This window comes from Rhinolophus sinicus, linkage group LG02 (assembly GCF_036562045.2).
Source record: "Rhinolophus sinicus isolate RSC01 linkage group LG02, ASM3656204v1, whole genome shotgun sequence".
Lineage (NCBI taxonomy): Eukaryota > Metazoa > Chordata > Mammalia > Chiroptera > Rhinolophidae > Rhinolophus > Rhinolophus sinicus.
The window spans coordinates 74,364,369-74,379,407 of NC_133752.1; the positions used below are offsets into that span (position 1 = coordinate 74,364,369).

At 36.8% G+C, this 15,039-nt stretch overlaps 1 protein-coding gene across 17 annotated transcripts in view; it reads left to right on the forward strand.

Moving 5' to 3' along the window:
• LIMCH1 (LIM and calponin homology domains 1) overlaps positions 1–15,039 on the forward strand; it is a 348,524-nt gene that overhangs the window by 330,732 nt on the left and 2,753 nt on the right. For 8 of the 17 annotated variants that reach the window (XM_074324616.1, XM_074324613.1, XM_074324612.1 and 5 more), the window contains 6 exons: positions 289–393; positions 1,369–1,493; positions 3,008–3,129; positions 3,403–3,526; positions 7,642–7,750; positions 10,229–10,331. In XM_074324616.1, the coding sequence (XP_074180717.1) occupies positions 289–393; positions 1,369–1,493; positions 3,008–3,129; positions 3,403–3,526; positions 7,642–7,750; positions 10,229–10,331 (688 nt within the window). Of the gene's footprint in view, positions 1–288; positions 394–1,368; positions 1,494–3,007; positions 3,130–3,402; positions 3,527–5,556; positions 5,644–7,641; positions 7,751–10,228; positions 10,332–15,039 lie in introns of all 17 variants that reach the window. The other 9 variants (XM_074324606.1, XM_074324608.1, XM_074324610.1 and 6 more) reach the window with 2 other exon arrangements.

Sequence of the window (15,039 nt, forward strand, 5' to 3'; positions counted from 1 at the left end):
ATCCCTAATAGCATTTCTAATTAGACTTCTTGAATCTCATTAACTAATTAATTTGCAAGGACTTTTGTTTTTCTATTAAATTAAATGCTAGTGTGTAAATCATTGCCCATTGAGAGTATTATATGATTTATGTGTACTTTTAGAAAATAAGACCTTTTTTTAATGCCTTGCTTGTTTGCGTATAATCCTGATGGGTTTTTTCCCGAAGTTCCTTAATAAAACTTTTCTCTTGGCAAATAATGGATTTTTAATTTTTTTTATTTCATCAAATCCTGTCTTTCCTTTTAGGAGCGCAAAATAATTGAAGACACTGTGGTTCCATTTACTGTTTCTTCAAGTTCTGCAGACCAGCTGTCTACAGCCTCCTCTGTGACTGAAGGCAGTGGAACAGTGGTGAGGCCATAAATTAAAAGCAATTTGTGCAATAAAGAAACCTAAATAGAAGTACAAGACCACAAGGCCAAGTTTTGCACCAGTTTAAATCCAGGACTGGCTATTTCCCTAGAATCATGTCAGCTACTATAGGCCATTGTCACGGCCATAGAGTCATTTCTCAAGAAGCAGTCAAGTCACTACTGAGGCCATATCTGCCCCCACAGGCTGGCAACCAAAGTTTCCCTGCCCTAGCTGGCAAGATCCTGATTAGTGAGCCATGTGCTGGAATGTCCTTCTTAGTGCCCTTCATTCATTCAACAGATATGTGTTCCTCTGTGCCATGACATGCATCTCTTTGCACTGGATGGAAACAGCAAGATGCCAACAATAGGCTTTCCGCCAGCCTCCATAAGAGTTGCTTCTAACCCATTCTTAAAATTCCACATGATGGGGTGGCCAGTTAGCTCAGTTGGTTAGAGTGCGGTGCTGATGTTGCTGGTTCGATCCCCACATGGGCCACTGAGCTGTGCCCTCCTTAAAAAAAAAAAAAAAAAAAAAATCCACATAAAATTTACATATGTCTTCAAAGTTTGGAGAGAGCCCAGAAAGCCTGTTCTACCTCCATAGCTCCCAAATAAGGTCATAGTGATAGTGGATAGAAGTCATACCAAGACTGGGATAGTCTATAACCTGCATTTAAACATAATTAACTGGTGGGCACTAGAAAGCCACATGTCCTGAAATGAGCAGTCCTATGACTGTTGAATTTTGAAAGGTGGGTTTTCTAACCAATTCCCTTTTGTGATAAATTTTGAGAGAGATCTAGCTTGCACATTTATTTCAAATCTTGGGAACTCAGTTACTATTCAGTTAATTTGGACAACTGTTCTTTAAATTCTTGAAGAAAAGCTTCAGATAGCCCATAGCCAGAGATGACTGTTCTCCAGTGTGTTTAAAATTACATTCAAGATTATTCTTGTTTTCCCTCATTAGAATAAGGTGGACCTGGAAAACTGTCGAGAAGAACAAGAGACAAGACAAAAGAAAACATTCCAGGGGGACAACAATGACTTATTGGTTAAGACTAGGGAAAGTGATCCACTGGAGGAAAAGGGCAGGTATGAACCGTACCAGGCTATCTGTCTAAATGCGCAAAACCAGGCTCTGCCTACTCACTCCCAGGAAGGCTACTCATTGCTAATGCAAATGATATTCGGCTTTGAAATGACCATTCCAGTAATACATTACATATTGCTCAAACACATTCTAATAACTCTGAAGTCAGCGTTCTTATGCTATTGAATATAAATAGCCTTATTTTTAAATAGGCAAAACCTTTTTTAAAATAAGGGGAGACAGTATAGATCATCAAAGGAGCATGTTGTCAATTCAAAGCCCCAAATTTAAGTATCACTCGCCTGAAATGGTTAATGTGTCTGCAGGGACAGAGGTTGAAATGATGCCCCGGGGTCCCACCAACTGTGGTTTTACTGTGGACCTGTACTTTACTATTGGTATCCTCCGAGCTGTGAGAAGCCACATTTACTCCGCGTGCTAATATCAAGGACAACCAACAAATCAATTGGTTGTGCATCATCATCCCACCCATGGTTTCCAGCATGTTCCGTTGGGAGATCACAACACGGCACCCAGAAATCAGCATCCAGAGCTAGCTCAGACGGGAGATGAATCTGGTTGTAGCTCTGGGCTGTAGTGGGTTTACTGATGCCACCTAACCTAGAAGGGACCTGCAGAAACCCAGGAGGCTGGCAGTGCTCTGCCAGCAGCAAGTTCTTTATAAGACAGATGTTTGCCTCTGGGGCTCTGAGATACCAGACCGAGATTGATAAGTGCATGCTGGACCAGCCTACATGTGCGACCTGGAGATTCGAAAGGCTAAGTGTCATTTTCGAAGACTGGTCAATTTGTAAGTTTGACTGAGAGCTGAGCTCTTCTGGTGGGATTAGCTCTGAGAATCCTCCTCTGCTCATCAGCTAGAAGGCTGGGTGAACTGTAGGATACAGGAGCTTGGCAGAGCTCTTAGACTGGCACATCTGTTTCCAGTTGACGCTGTTTAAAAGGACTTTCCAGTTTTATGAAATGAAAACCACTCGTCAGGAATATTTGAATACCCCTGATAAGCATTGTATGTGAATTTTTGCTAACTCTCCAGACAATCCCTATTGTCACCAGAAACTTTTAAAAATCTCTTCCATCTCTCCTTCCTTTGCACACAGAAGCTACTGAAAGGCCAGTGGATTACCATGGGCTGCCAGAGTCCCATGCGGCCCAAATGATTTCTACAATTAAGTCCTCTCTTATGAAAATCTGGGAGAGTCCGGTTAGCTCTGGAATCCCTTGAAATTATTAGACTGAATTGTTTTGTGGATAGGGCGGTGGGGAGGACATCAGAAATGATGGTTTCTTGAGCTTGTTAAATTGATAGATAATAAAAATGAGTAGTATTTTAAATCTAGTTTAAAATAAAATGAATAAATAAATGTTTTGTTTGCCCCATTTACTTTTCCATATTGAAATTAGTACTTCCATACCCTAAGGGATAAAATCAATAACTTTAGTTCAGTTGTTTTTATCTCTGTCCTGAAATATATATTTTTACTTATTTTAACAGCCTAACTCATGAAGCCTTGACTGATTCTGAGAACCCCGTATCAAAAAGAACCCATCAGGACGATCAGCTGGATAACGAAGCCGGGGCCCCTCATGGTGGGATGAACCCACAGCTAGTTCAGGGTAAGGATGGAGAAGCCCATTCCCAATGTCTAAACTACTGTGAGACACCTTCCCTCGTTCTCGTAGTAGCTATGACGTCTGCTGGCTGCAAGCTTCTCTTCTAGCTTATGCGCCGTGGCGCAGTGAATAAACGCCTATGTACCACCAGGTGCCCAGGTCTCCATGGAGTCACCTTGAGACCTCAAAAGGCGTTAGCACATTAAAAAAGGTGACTTACTCAGCATTAAGGTGACATTACTGAGCACTAAGTTTATGTTCTTTATTTGGCCTCAGATCCACCCCAGAATCAGCAGGTATCAAACCCAACAATGAACATTTTAGAAGATGTGAAGCCAAAAACCCTCCCATTGGATAAAAGCATTAACCATCAGATTGAATCTCCGAGTGAAAGGCGGAAGTGAGTAACCAGTGAAGATGAATATGGAATCCATTTTTTTTTAAATTTATTGACTAAGAAGGGGGGAAATGAAAAAGTGTGAGATGACATAATGTTAGCAGCATTTTTGTGCTTCCTCCCCATTGAATCTCATTGATTGACAAGGTAACAAATCAGGGACACTCTTTCTGGCAGGTAAATATTCACTCTGAATTTATCAATTTGGAAGAGGCAAAGTAATGTTTTTAATGCACAAATCTAAACATTGGAAAGAATTTGCAGGCATGTTGTATTAATAGTTTATTTAAGTGAGTTAAATTGTGTCAGCCTGACAAATATTCTTTCAAGGGAAAAAATGTTGTTCTCTCATTATCATTCTCTTCCATTAAGTAGCTATATTCTAGGCTATATTCTAATTTTGTAAGATTTATATTGTTTTGCAACAATAATCGACAAATTATTTACAACAATTTCCTAACATTTCTGAAGCATTTCAATATAATGCACACTAGGTTGAAGGGTTTACATATCTTTTCTCTTCTTTTCAGACATTAACTCACTGAACTCTCCCAGTAACTTTAATTGGGTTGTTGTTCCCATTTTACAGATGAAGAAATTGAGGCTCGGGCAAATTAAATAACTTATCCAAAGTACTTGACTGGTTAAGTGGTAGAGGAATTCAAAATGAACCCACAGTCCCATAAGGTCACGTTTGAACCAGAGGTTCCTCGTAATCAGTTTTTAAAATATAATATTCGTTATACTTTAACCAATCGTTCTACCTGAAGCCAGACCACCTGGATTCAAATTTTGACTCTGCCACTTGCCTGCATAGGGCTTTGAGCAACTTGATTAATCTTTCTCTGCCTCAGTTTCCTCGTGTATAAAATGAGAATAATAATAATACCTACCTTCTAGGGTCTTGTGCCTGGCAAATAATAAGTTCTGTATCATCCAGCAGTGGTGGTCACAATGCTGATGGGGTCCTGGTGATGATAACTTGTTGTATAAGTTCATCTTTTTACCTTATTTTTCTCTTGCATTTTTTTGAATACAGTATTTGAATTATTTCTTCCTTTTCTCTTATGTCTATACAATTTCATTTCTATATGTCTAGATGACACTCAGAATCAATAGAAGCTAAAATCAGGTAGAAGTAATCATTATTATTATTGATTATTGCAGCGGTTTTCGACCTTTTTTTTTTTTTAGGCAATGGTGATTATACTTTAGGATATTATATGAACACATGATGTTTTGGAGAAGACATTCTTTGCCTGTGTAGGGAAGTTTAGATTGGCGGGAGCTCAGGGAGTTATTCTGAAAGCAGTTAGACAGATGGACTTATGCTATATTCACTTCTGTGTTGGCATTTCTCTTATCTTTTTTTCTGTGTTCTATCCCTTTCATTATAAATGAAATTAACTTTTATAAGCAAGAACCCAGAACTGACAACTTAATCACAGGCAGAGCTTGTGCAACCAACAGCACCTGTAAAATCATTCTGGTAGCTTCTCGCTGGGGACCACCTGCTTTGTAGATGCCTCTGACACAGTGTTTATTAAATGTTGGGTTTATCACCCCTAATCACATGTTTCCAAAATGAATTTATTGATAGGGGTAGAAGCCACTTCACTGAAAAATGCATCCTTTCAGCTCTGCCCTTTATTTCTGGGCTCTTTTTAAAAGCTTTTCCCTATATTCCTACTCACCTCTTGCCTCCCACCCAGTCCATAATTTTTATATGTAACTCAGCTTGCAATTTTAACTCAGCCAAGAACCTGGCAATAATAGAGATTAGAAAAAACATCCTGTCTCTTATGTTGAACCATGCCAGTCTGGATGTGATATTATGCAGAAAATGCATGTATAATCTTTGCTAGATGGAATTACTATTTTTGTCCTTTATAAAAAATTACCACTAGGACACTCTGTGGTCTTTTATTTTGTTATCAAAGAAATTTTTAATTTTCTTATCTAAAATGTCTTTTCTTGTAGGATTGGGCTTCCCTTTTCTTGTCATAATTTTTGGCTCCTTTACCATGTTACAGGAAAAGCCCTCGAGAGAACTTCCAGGCGGGGCACTTGTCCTCCTGCCCTCCCACCCCTCCTGGCCAGTCACCAAACAGGTACAAGAGGTCAGCAAGCCTTTCCAAGGTGGCTTTGATTTGACTGGAGCCTGCCAGGCATAATTTTACCCAAATTAGTGCTTGCCAAATGATTTTGAGGGTGTTGTCCATCCAAGTCTCTTTCTACACACACACACACACACACACACACACACACACACACACACGCAGGCAGGCAGGAGGAAAAGACACATTCCCCATCCAGCAGCAGCCAGCCAGAGTGTGACGTTGGTGCGGCTGTGGCCATAAGCCTTTAATTATATTGTGCGGAACCTGCAATCTAATAATCAAATCCACCAGACAATTGCTGGGCTCCTAAGTCGGCGCCTTTCCTTCCAAGATGGCTTGGTCCTTCTAGGCAGGATCCGCTGATGGCTCTTACAGAGAACCAGGCAGCAGCTGAGAAATGAAACGTCATCCTTCTTTTTACCCTACTCAAGCTCTCTGATGATTGCTTCTGGACATTAATGGGGGCCCATGATATTCTTAAAAGCTGCGTGAGTTCCCATTCACTGGAGAGACTAGTTACTGAGTACTCAGAGATTTTCTTTGAGTTAGATGTTTCATTTAACTACTGAACATGAGGGAAATCTTAATAAACAGTGTTTGTTTAGGGCAACTCTTCCTCTTTTCTCTTGTCATCCTTTCTGTTTCTTCTGTCCCTCTGTACCCCGTTGGCTTCTGAATGATAGTGTATATTTTAAAATTTCTTGTGTAATCCCCGAAGCTTTCCAGACAATCGACATCATTGCAATCTGATCTGATCTTCTACGCAGTTGTGGGAAATCTGCTTAGAAGATAGCCATCTAATACTTCACCTGGTGTCGGGCTGCTGGGCTGGATTCTAGTCCATTGGTGGTGGGCACTGTGCTAGGGGCTACAGGGGTATAGAGTTGGGGTACATGCAGCCCTTGCCCTCAAGGGGCTTACACCTCAGAGAGGACGTGAAGTGTCCAGATTATAGAGTCACAGTGTTTATACTGGAAGAGGTAGTAGAGATAATCTAATCCAATTCTCTCATTTAAAAGGTAAAGGGGAAACCCAAAGTGAATTCTTTATACCAGATCACAGAACCTGGTGACAGAGCAGGGATTAGATTCCCTATCTGCCTGGGACCTGTTGGGCTGTATCACAATTGCCTGTCTATTTTTAAACCAAAAACAAATTTTTTTTCTTAATAAGTAAAAATAAATGCCCTAGTGGGCCAATGAATCAATTCTAGAAAATTTTCAAGCAACATTGAAACCTTAGTAAAGTTAAACATGATTATCTTTTAGGGCTTATAAAAACATATGCTGAATATATTGAATTATTTCAAGGCATTTGATCACTATGGTTGAATAGACTACAACACAAACTTCTTATAACAAATAACTAAAACATACACACATACACATGCACACCAAATTCTATGTGACAATGGAGGCCTATTATTGTATTTAGTCTAGCAGTCATTTGCAAATTGTACCTAATGCTTAATTCCTGCTCATTATCAGTTCAGTAATTGTCATTTCACTCATGATACCGTGTTTCCCCGAAAATAAGACCTAGCTGGACAATCAGCTCTAATGCGTCTTTTGGAGCAAAAATTGTAGTAAAATAAGACTGGCTCTTATATTACATTATATTATATTATATTATATTATATTATATTATATTACATTATATTATATATCCAGTCTTATATTAAAATAAGATCGGGTATTATATTATATTATATTATATTATATTATATTATATTATACCAGTCTTATAGTAAAATAAGTTTACTATTTTATAGTAACTTATTTTATAGTAAAATAAATTCACTATTTCTTCTTATATTAATTTTTGCTCCAAAAGACACATTAGAGGTGATTGTCTGGTTAGGTTTTATTTTTGGGGAAATAGGGTATAAACATTTTTAAAATCCATGTTTTCATTTTTTTGCACTAGGCTACATGTTTGTGTGTTTAACCAACTATTCTAGATGGAACATTTCACTATTATATATATTTTTAAACCTAGGTCTATAAGTGGGAAGAAGCTGTGCTCTTCCTGTGGGCTTCCTTTGGGGAAAGGAGCTGCCATGATCATCGAGACCCTCAATCTCTATTTTCACATCCAGTGCTTTAAGGTATGTATTGATCACACTTCTAAGTACAATTTTGTGATGTCTTTTGGCATTGTTATGTGCTGAGAAATACCTCCTGAACATCCAATGACCTTTGTTCAGGAGGCCACCCCTTCTGTGTTGTACAGAAGTGTGTGGGGAATCCATCCTTCAGGAGGAAACTCTGCTATCATGCATCCCTCTGGGATATTGAGTGAGAAGAAGCAAAACAGGTTTGTTCTATGAGGCTGTAAGCACAGCTTTTGTTGCTAAAGACTATCTACCAGGAAGCTGAGAAGGACACCCTGGGAGGACAGTGATAATTCTGAATCTTTTAGGCCATGTGGGTTTATTTGGAATGTAGTATCTTTGCTACTTCTCAAACTCTTGTGACTTAATGTTGAAGGTTTTTAGTCTTTTACCTCATGGGAGAGTTTCTGTCAATAAGTGGTTATAGCTAGTTGCAAAATTATAAGTCTCTGAATGAATATGTCTTGAATCCCAAATTGAATATCACTTCCTCTAAGAAGCTGCCCTGCTCACCCAGACTGTCACTCACCTTTGTTACAGGTCCTTACAAAACCTTTTGGGGACCTTGTCTCTCACTGTTGAATTGTTTGATTATCACCTCCTCTGATAAACTATCACCTCCATAAGGGTAGGAACTGTCTGTCTGGCTCACCACTATTTCTTCTGCACCTAGAAAAGATGGTGTCAGTAAATATTTTTAGATGAATAAATTAATAAATAAAATGAAAATGTGGAGACCTAGATTCTAGTCCCAAACCGCCTGCTAATAAGTAGATGAGCTAACCAGTTATACCCCATTTATTATAAAATGTATAAGTTGGCCTACATCAGTATTTCCCATCTTTTTTGTTTTTCATTTATGGACATTTCGAATTAATATGTAAGCTTTGAAACCAAAACTTATGAATAAGTCATTTCTTTCTAGATATGAATAAATCATTTATTTCTCTCTATAACCCTGTCATGCTTTCTTTTTCCTTCTTGAATTTTGTTCTATCTCTTGTTGGTAGTTTCCTCAACTATAAAGTAAACGTGCATGGGTTTAAAACCATTCCCACTTTACCTATAAGCTAAGGAAAAGTGAGTGAAGTTGTCCCAAAATGATTCATTGAATAATATCAATCACCACTGGAAAGCAAAATACAATATGGGTACTTAATGAGACTCAATTTATCAATATTCTTATTGTAAAATTAACCTAGATAATGTATGTCCTAAACTGTCTAGGTGTGCTTTGAAGCTCAAGGAATGTACTTTTTAAAATTCCATGGTAATGCCAAGATAATATGTTCCCACACCATAGTTTGTTCTCAGAAACATTACCAGAACTCAAAATACTCGAGGTAGCAAAGAGTCTTTGCGGATCCTCAAGGGATAAAAGACCTGCTTTCTATACTGTCAAGGCCTTTATTCTCTCTAATTGTTCACTTCCTGGAACTGACCTGATGCTTTAAGGTACATCTCCTCTGAGGTTTATCACCTACCTTTGGATGTACATGCAACTTGTGACATAATTGGGATGAAGCCTCTTTCTGTCCCAGGTGACTTTAACGCATGAGTCTGGGGCTGGCCCTCTCCTCCTGGGCTTGAGTCCTGATGTCCTGGCAACAGGCTGGCATCAGGCTGGCAAACCCTAATGCCACCTTCTCTGGTACAACCAGCACCGTATTTCCCCCAGCCTCCTTCTGCACTCAGTCTGACTTGGCTGAAAGGAGATCCATTCTCAGTGGATTTGTTCCTCTGGGTATCACTGCCTTTAACATGGAACTATAAAGTGAATAGCTATTTCCTAGCAATTTTGATCTGGCAGAACTCACCAACAATGCTGGAAAGCATTTAAAGATTATTCCCAGACAAGTTTCAACTGATAATTCTGTTGGCCGTGTGTTTATTTAAAACCACTAGGATTTAATCTGTTTAAAATGGTTCTTCCATCTTGATTGAGAAACAGTGTATGATAGAGGTCAACAGCCTCAGCTTACTAGGTTTACAACCTTGGACAAGGCAGCTAACCACTCTGACCCAGTGTCCTTGTCTATAAAATGCAAGGAGTTAGGATGAAATGCTAAAAGTATATTGTTGATATAAGTCAACTCTAAGTGCAGCATCTAACATATACCATGTTTCCCTGAAAATAAGACCTAGCCAGACCATCAGCTCTAATGCATCTTTTGGAAAAAAAATTAATATAAGACCTGATATTGTATTATATTTATTATATTATATTGTATTATATTCCTGGTCTTATAGTAAAATAAGACCGGGTCTTATATTAATTTTTGCTTCAAAAGACGCATTAGAGCTGATGGTCCAGCTAAGTCTTGCTTTCAGGGAAACACGGTATTAGTAGATGCTCAATAAATGTGGGGGTTGTAGAAGTGATTATTGTGCTATTCATGTAAACAGCAACTAAGCATTATAGAGAAACAATTCCTTATGCACCTTATAACTTCTGTTCTTTGTACCCTATAGTGTGGGATTTGTAAAGGACAGCTTGGAGATGCAGTGAGTGGGACGGATGTTAGGATTCGAAATGGTCTTCTAAACTGTAATGAATGCTACATGCGATCCCGAAGTAAGTACTGGGGTGAAATGCCTTGAGATGAATGAGTGCAATCATATGCTTTTCATAAGACCCAATTTAGGAATGCAATGATTTCTCCCCAACAGTTGACATTCCTACCCTGAGGGAACGAGGTATTGTATGAGCATCTAGGTAAAATAAGCGATAATGAAATAACCCCTTATTTACCACTAGTTTCTTACCCAAAGTTACTTCTTTTCATCCAGAAGCCAAATTCTTTTCATCCAGAAGCGTATTAATACACCAGCAGGTAAAAACTGTATGCCAATTTTGAGACATTGCCTGAGCTCACCGTAGAGGTTTTGGTGAGGCAGAAGATACAAGGTCTGTGAAACAATATTCACTTGTTGAAGCATGTATTTAGAAGATCAGCACCATTTGGTGGCTGGGTTAAGTGTGAAGACGGCTCTCCATTGTTCATTACATCAAGCACCAACTCCTCGGTACCTACATGCCCTATATTCTGGAGTTTCCTGACAACGTATCTTGCTGTTCCCAACTCACTTGAAAGTACCTTGAGAGATCAAATGGTGGTTCTGCTTCTTTGTGAATCCCTGCCACCCTCCAAAATACCTTAGCATATTATTAGAGCCTAACAAGTACGTGCTGCCTTCAAGCTCCCTTGAGCAGCCTGCCCTCCGATCTTGTATCCGGGTTTCCTACCATAGGAGGGTCATGTCAGTTCTAGGGGCACCAGGGGGTGCTGTTGCCCAGCTGCTGTCTAGAATCTCTGAAACTAGCCAGTGACTAGCCTCTGAATCCTTCCTGGCTCTTCACCATAAAAGTCCTTCTGGTGGATAACCTGGACAGCAAGAGACTCTTCTGTGTGACACATCACTCAGAAACTCGCTTTGGAAAAAAAAGGGGGGAATAAAGAAATGGAGTTTGAAATTCTAGAATGTTTTATTATTTCTCAAAGTAAATGAAGTAACATTTTTACAGCATTTTTAACATAAGTCTCTAAATTTGTAAGACTGAAGAGTTTAAGACTAAAAATTGAAATTATGTTCTTTTATAGTTGTAGATTTAATATAGTCAGAGAAATATATGCATTCTTAATAAAACTATGAGAAATAAAAATTTAATCAAACTCAGGTGATTTTGATCTATGATAAACATTTAACTTGAGGTCAGAACAGTTCTCTGAGAGCTGGTACCATCAAACTGTACTATTTATATTATGTATTATATTTTTATATTATATATTTATATATTATATTATGTGTTATATATTTATACCAGGTATTATATATTATACATATGTAATATATTATACATATAATACATAGTATATACTATACATATTGTGTATATTATATATTATATTTATACCGTGTATGCTATATGTACATATGGTATAAATATATAATATTAATGTTTATTTTTATACTGTGTATTGAATATATAAAATGTGGTATAAATAGTGTGCCATATATATGTATGTATGTGTGTATATATGTATATCATAAGTATATATACATGCATACAAAAATACATATATACATGTATAATATATAATAACTATATATTATTTTAAACTAGATTTTTGTTTTGTTTTTATATATTACAAAGGAAAAAGCTAAACCCTTTTCCAATCATCTTCTATAAATTATACTTTTTCTCAGCCTGTGGCCCAGCTGAGTGTGAATCATGGAACCAGAAGAGGGCACTCTTAGGTTAAGGACTGGAGCCAGATTTGAAAAGTGCTGTAAATATGAATTTCTTTCATAATTTAAAGTGCTTGAATGATGCCAGCAGAGTACAAACGTGAACCCACCTCTGGGTGACAGTGACCTGTTTTCATCCAGATTTTTATTTTAATTGAGAAGTTGGGTGATTCATTGTCATTTCTTTTGGAAATTAGCTTTTCGGATCTAGGCCAGGAATTTTTCTCCTATGTATACAGACGTAAAGGGCATTCATTGCTTTTAATTCCAAATCTAAAGACAAGAACTGTGGAGTTCCTGTAACAGTCTCATAAGATGAAAAATAGAAAGTGATTTGGAGGAAGACTAAAGATAGGATTTTTCTTTATTTTTTAACGCAATATTTTACTAGAGGTTTTTTTAGAATACTAACATACTAAGAAAACAACAAAGTCTCATTATCTTTCTGCCTAGATAACCTCTATAGACATTCAAAAACATAAGTAAGTAAAAAGTATAGATGGTACACTGTTAGAAAAATTGGATTGTTCAGATTCAGAAAGATACCAAATTAAAAGTAAAGAATCTCTAAAGTTAACCACATAATCACTTTCTAATAATTGTTTGGGGAGGGGACAGAATGTATGTGTGTATATGTGTGCATATAACACACCCCCACATACATACAGACACACACACAGATACATATGTGCATGATACCTCTACCTGGATATGTGTTGGGTTTTATTTCACAAAGGTAATACATAGTCACAGTGTACTGTACTTAGTTTTTGTTGCTGTTGTTTTTAACTTAATAATATATCTTGACAATTTTTGGCTAACATATCCTTTCCATATAACATGTTCTTTCTCCTCATTCTTTATAATGGTTTTTAATAGCTGCAGACAAACCCATTGTATGGACTTAACATAATTTAAAACTAATTCTCCATGAATGGGCATTTCAGTTGTTTCCAGTTTTCTAATATATTTTGAATGCTCTAATGAACATCCTTGTTCGTATGTCCTGATGGACGTTTGTAAGCATTTCCATAGGGCAGATTGTGAGTAATAGAACTGCTGAGTTAAAAGGCATGTGCTTTTCAAATTTTCAGACAACTTGCCTAATTATCTTCCAGGAAAATAAACTCTTCCTGCAAAGTGTTTAAGAGAGCCTCTTTTTCTCCATGACTATTCAGTTCTGAATATCATCAAACTTTTAAAATTTCCACTCTGCTAGGTGGGGGAGGAAAAACTCTCATTGCTTTGATCTGTATGTTTTTAATTATAATTGAGTTTGAACATCTTTTCATATGTTTAGTCAGCATTATGTTTCTTTTTCTATTAAAAAAAAGTTTTTATTTCTTTATTTTTTTGCCCATTGTTCTTGGTTTGTATGAGTTCTTTGTAAATTAATTTTCCCTATATTTTATATTTGCTGCTTGTTGCAGTTATCATTCGTCTTTCTACTTTTTTACTTTTTTCATAGAAAAAATTTTTATTTTAGGTAATTAAACATAGTTGTTGTTGTTGTTTTTCCCCCTTTTTGGATTCTGGGTTTTACTTCCTACTTAGAAAAACTCTCACTGTACTCCAAGGTCATACATTTATCTGAGTTTTTTCCCTAAAATTGTTTTTTGTTTTCTTTTTCACATGTAAATATATGACATCAGAAATGTATTTGGGGGTAAAAAAAATGAGATAGATATCCAGCTTTTCTTTCTATTAGTCAATTGTGACTAAAACTTAATGAATAATCCATTTTTTCCTCACTAATTTGAAATGCCAGCTTTCTCATAATTAAGTTCACATATATATTTGGGTCTATTTCTGGATATTTTATGTTTTAATAACCTATTTACTCTCTAGTATCAAGCAGTTTTAATTATTATAGCTTCACAATATGTTTTAATATTGAGTAATAAAGGCCACTTCATTCCAATTATTTTTTTCCAGATTTTCCTAACTCTTCCCTCATGTTGATTTTCCCAAATAAATGTTAATATCATTTTAAGCTAAACTTTAATTAAGTCGATATATGACAGGGAGAATGACCAGCACATATGAGAATACTGCTCATTTCTTTCTTAGTTTCATAAGAAAATATATACCTTAGGTGTGAATAGGTGGCGGGGATAATAATGAGCTAAAGAAGTATAAATACACGTGAATTGGTTGAATATACCTCAGATGCAATAAAAGAGTCAGAATGGAAAGAAATGGCTAAAAATCATCTTTGTTTCTTTCTTTTTTTATTTGATTTTGATCTGAGTTGAGAAGAGGGGAGATGGATAGATGTGAAAGGTGGTTTACATCATAGGAATTCTAAGTGAAACAAATAATTTCATCGTGTGGAATGATAAAACCAGAATATATAATCTGATTTTCCTCAAGTAACTAGTCACATTTAAATGAAATTTTTCTCTTGGAGGGGAAAAATAGCATAACAGCATATTAAAATACAATTCCTAAAAGCAACGTAAACAGGTTTTAAGTTCGTATGTAAATGGGAATGGAAGTGCAAAACAAATTACCTGTCATGAATCAAGCCGTCACATGTTTAACTTGTGCCATTTGTGCCTGGATGTTGGATGACTGTGTCTCTGTGTCTGTTCCATCATTCATTCGCATGAAATGCATTTAACGCAAAATCCCTGGGGTCTTTTCCTATGTGGAGATTGCCTCATCACACAGCTCTAGTGCCTAAAATGAAGGAGAAATTTGTGAAAGTTTCAATAGGAAATATGGAACCCAAACCATCCTTCCTAGATAGAGTTGCCAGATAAATACAAGATGCCCAGTTAAATGGTTTTTTGTTTTTGATTTTTGCCTAAGTTTGAATTTCAGATAAATAATGAATTTTTCTTGTATTTGTATGTCTCAAATATTGCATGCTCAGGATTTAGCATAAGAATATCCCAAATAGATATAAATGATAAATGTCTAAGTATTGCTTTGTCTTGTGCACCTGAAACTAATAAAATTATATTAAAAGAAAAAAAAGAAATGTAAAGCCCCACAGGTAAATAGGGTCTGGTAGAGTTGCAACAATT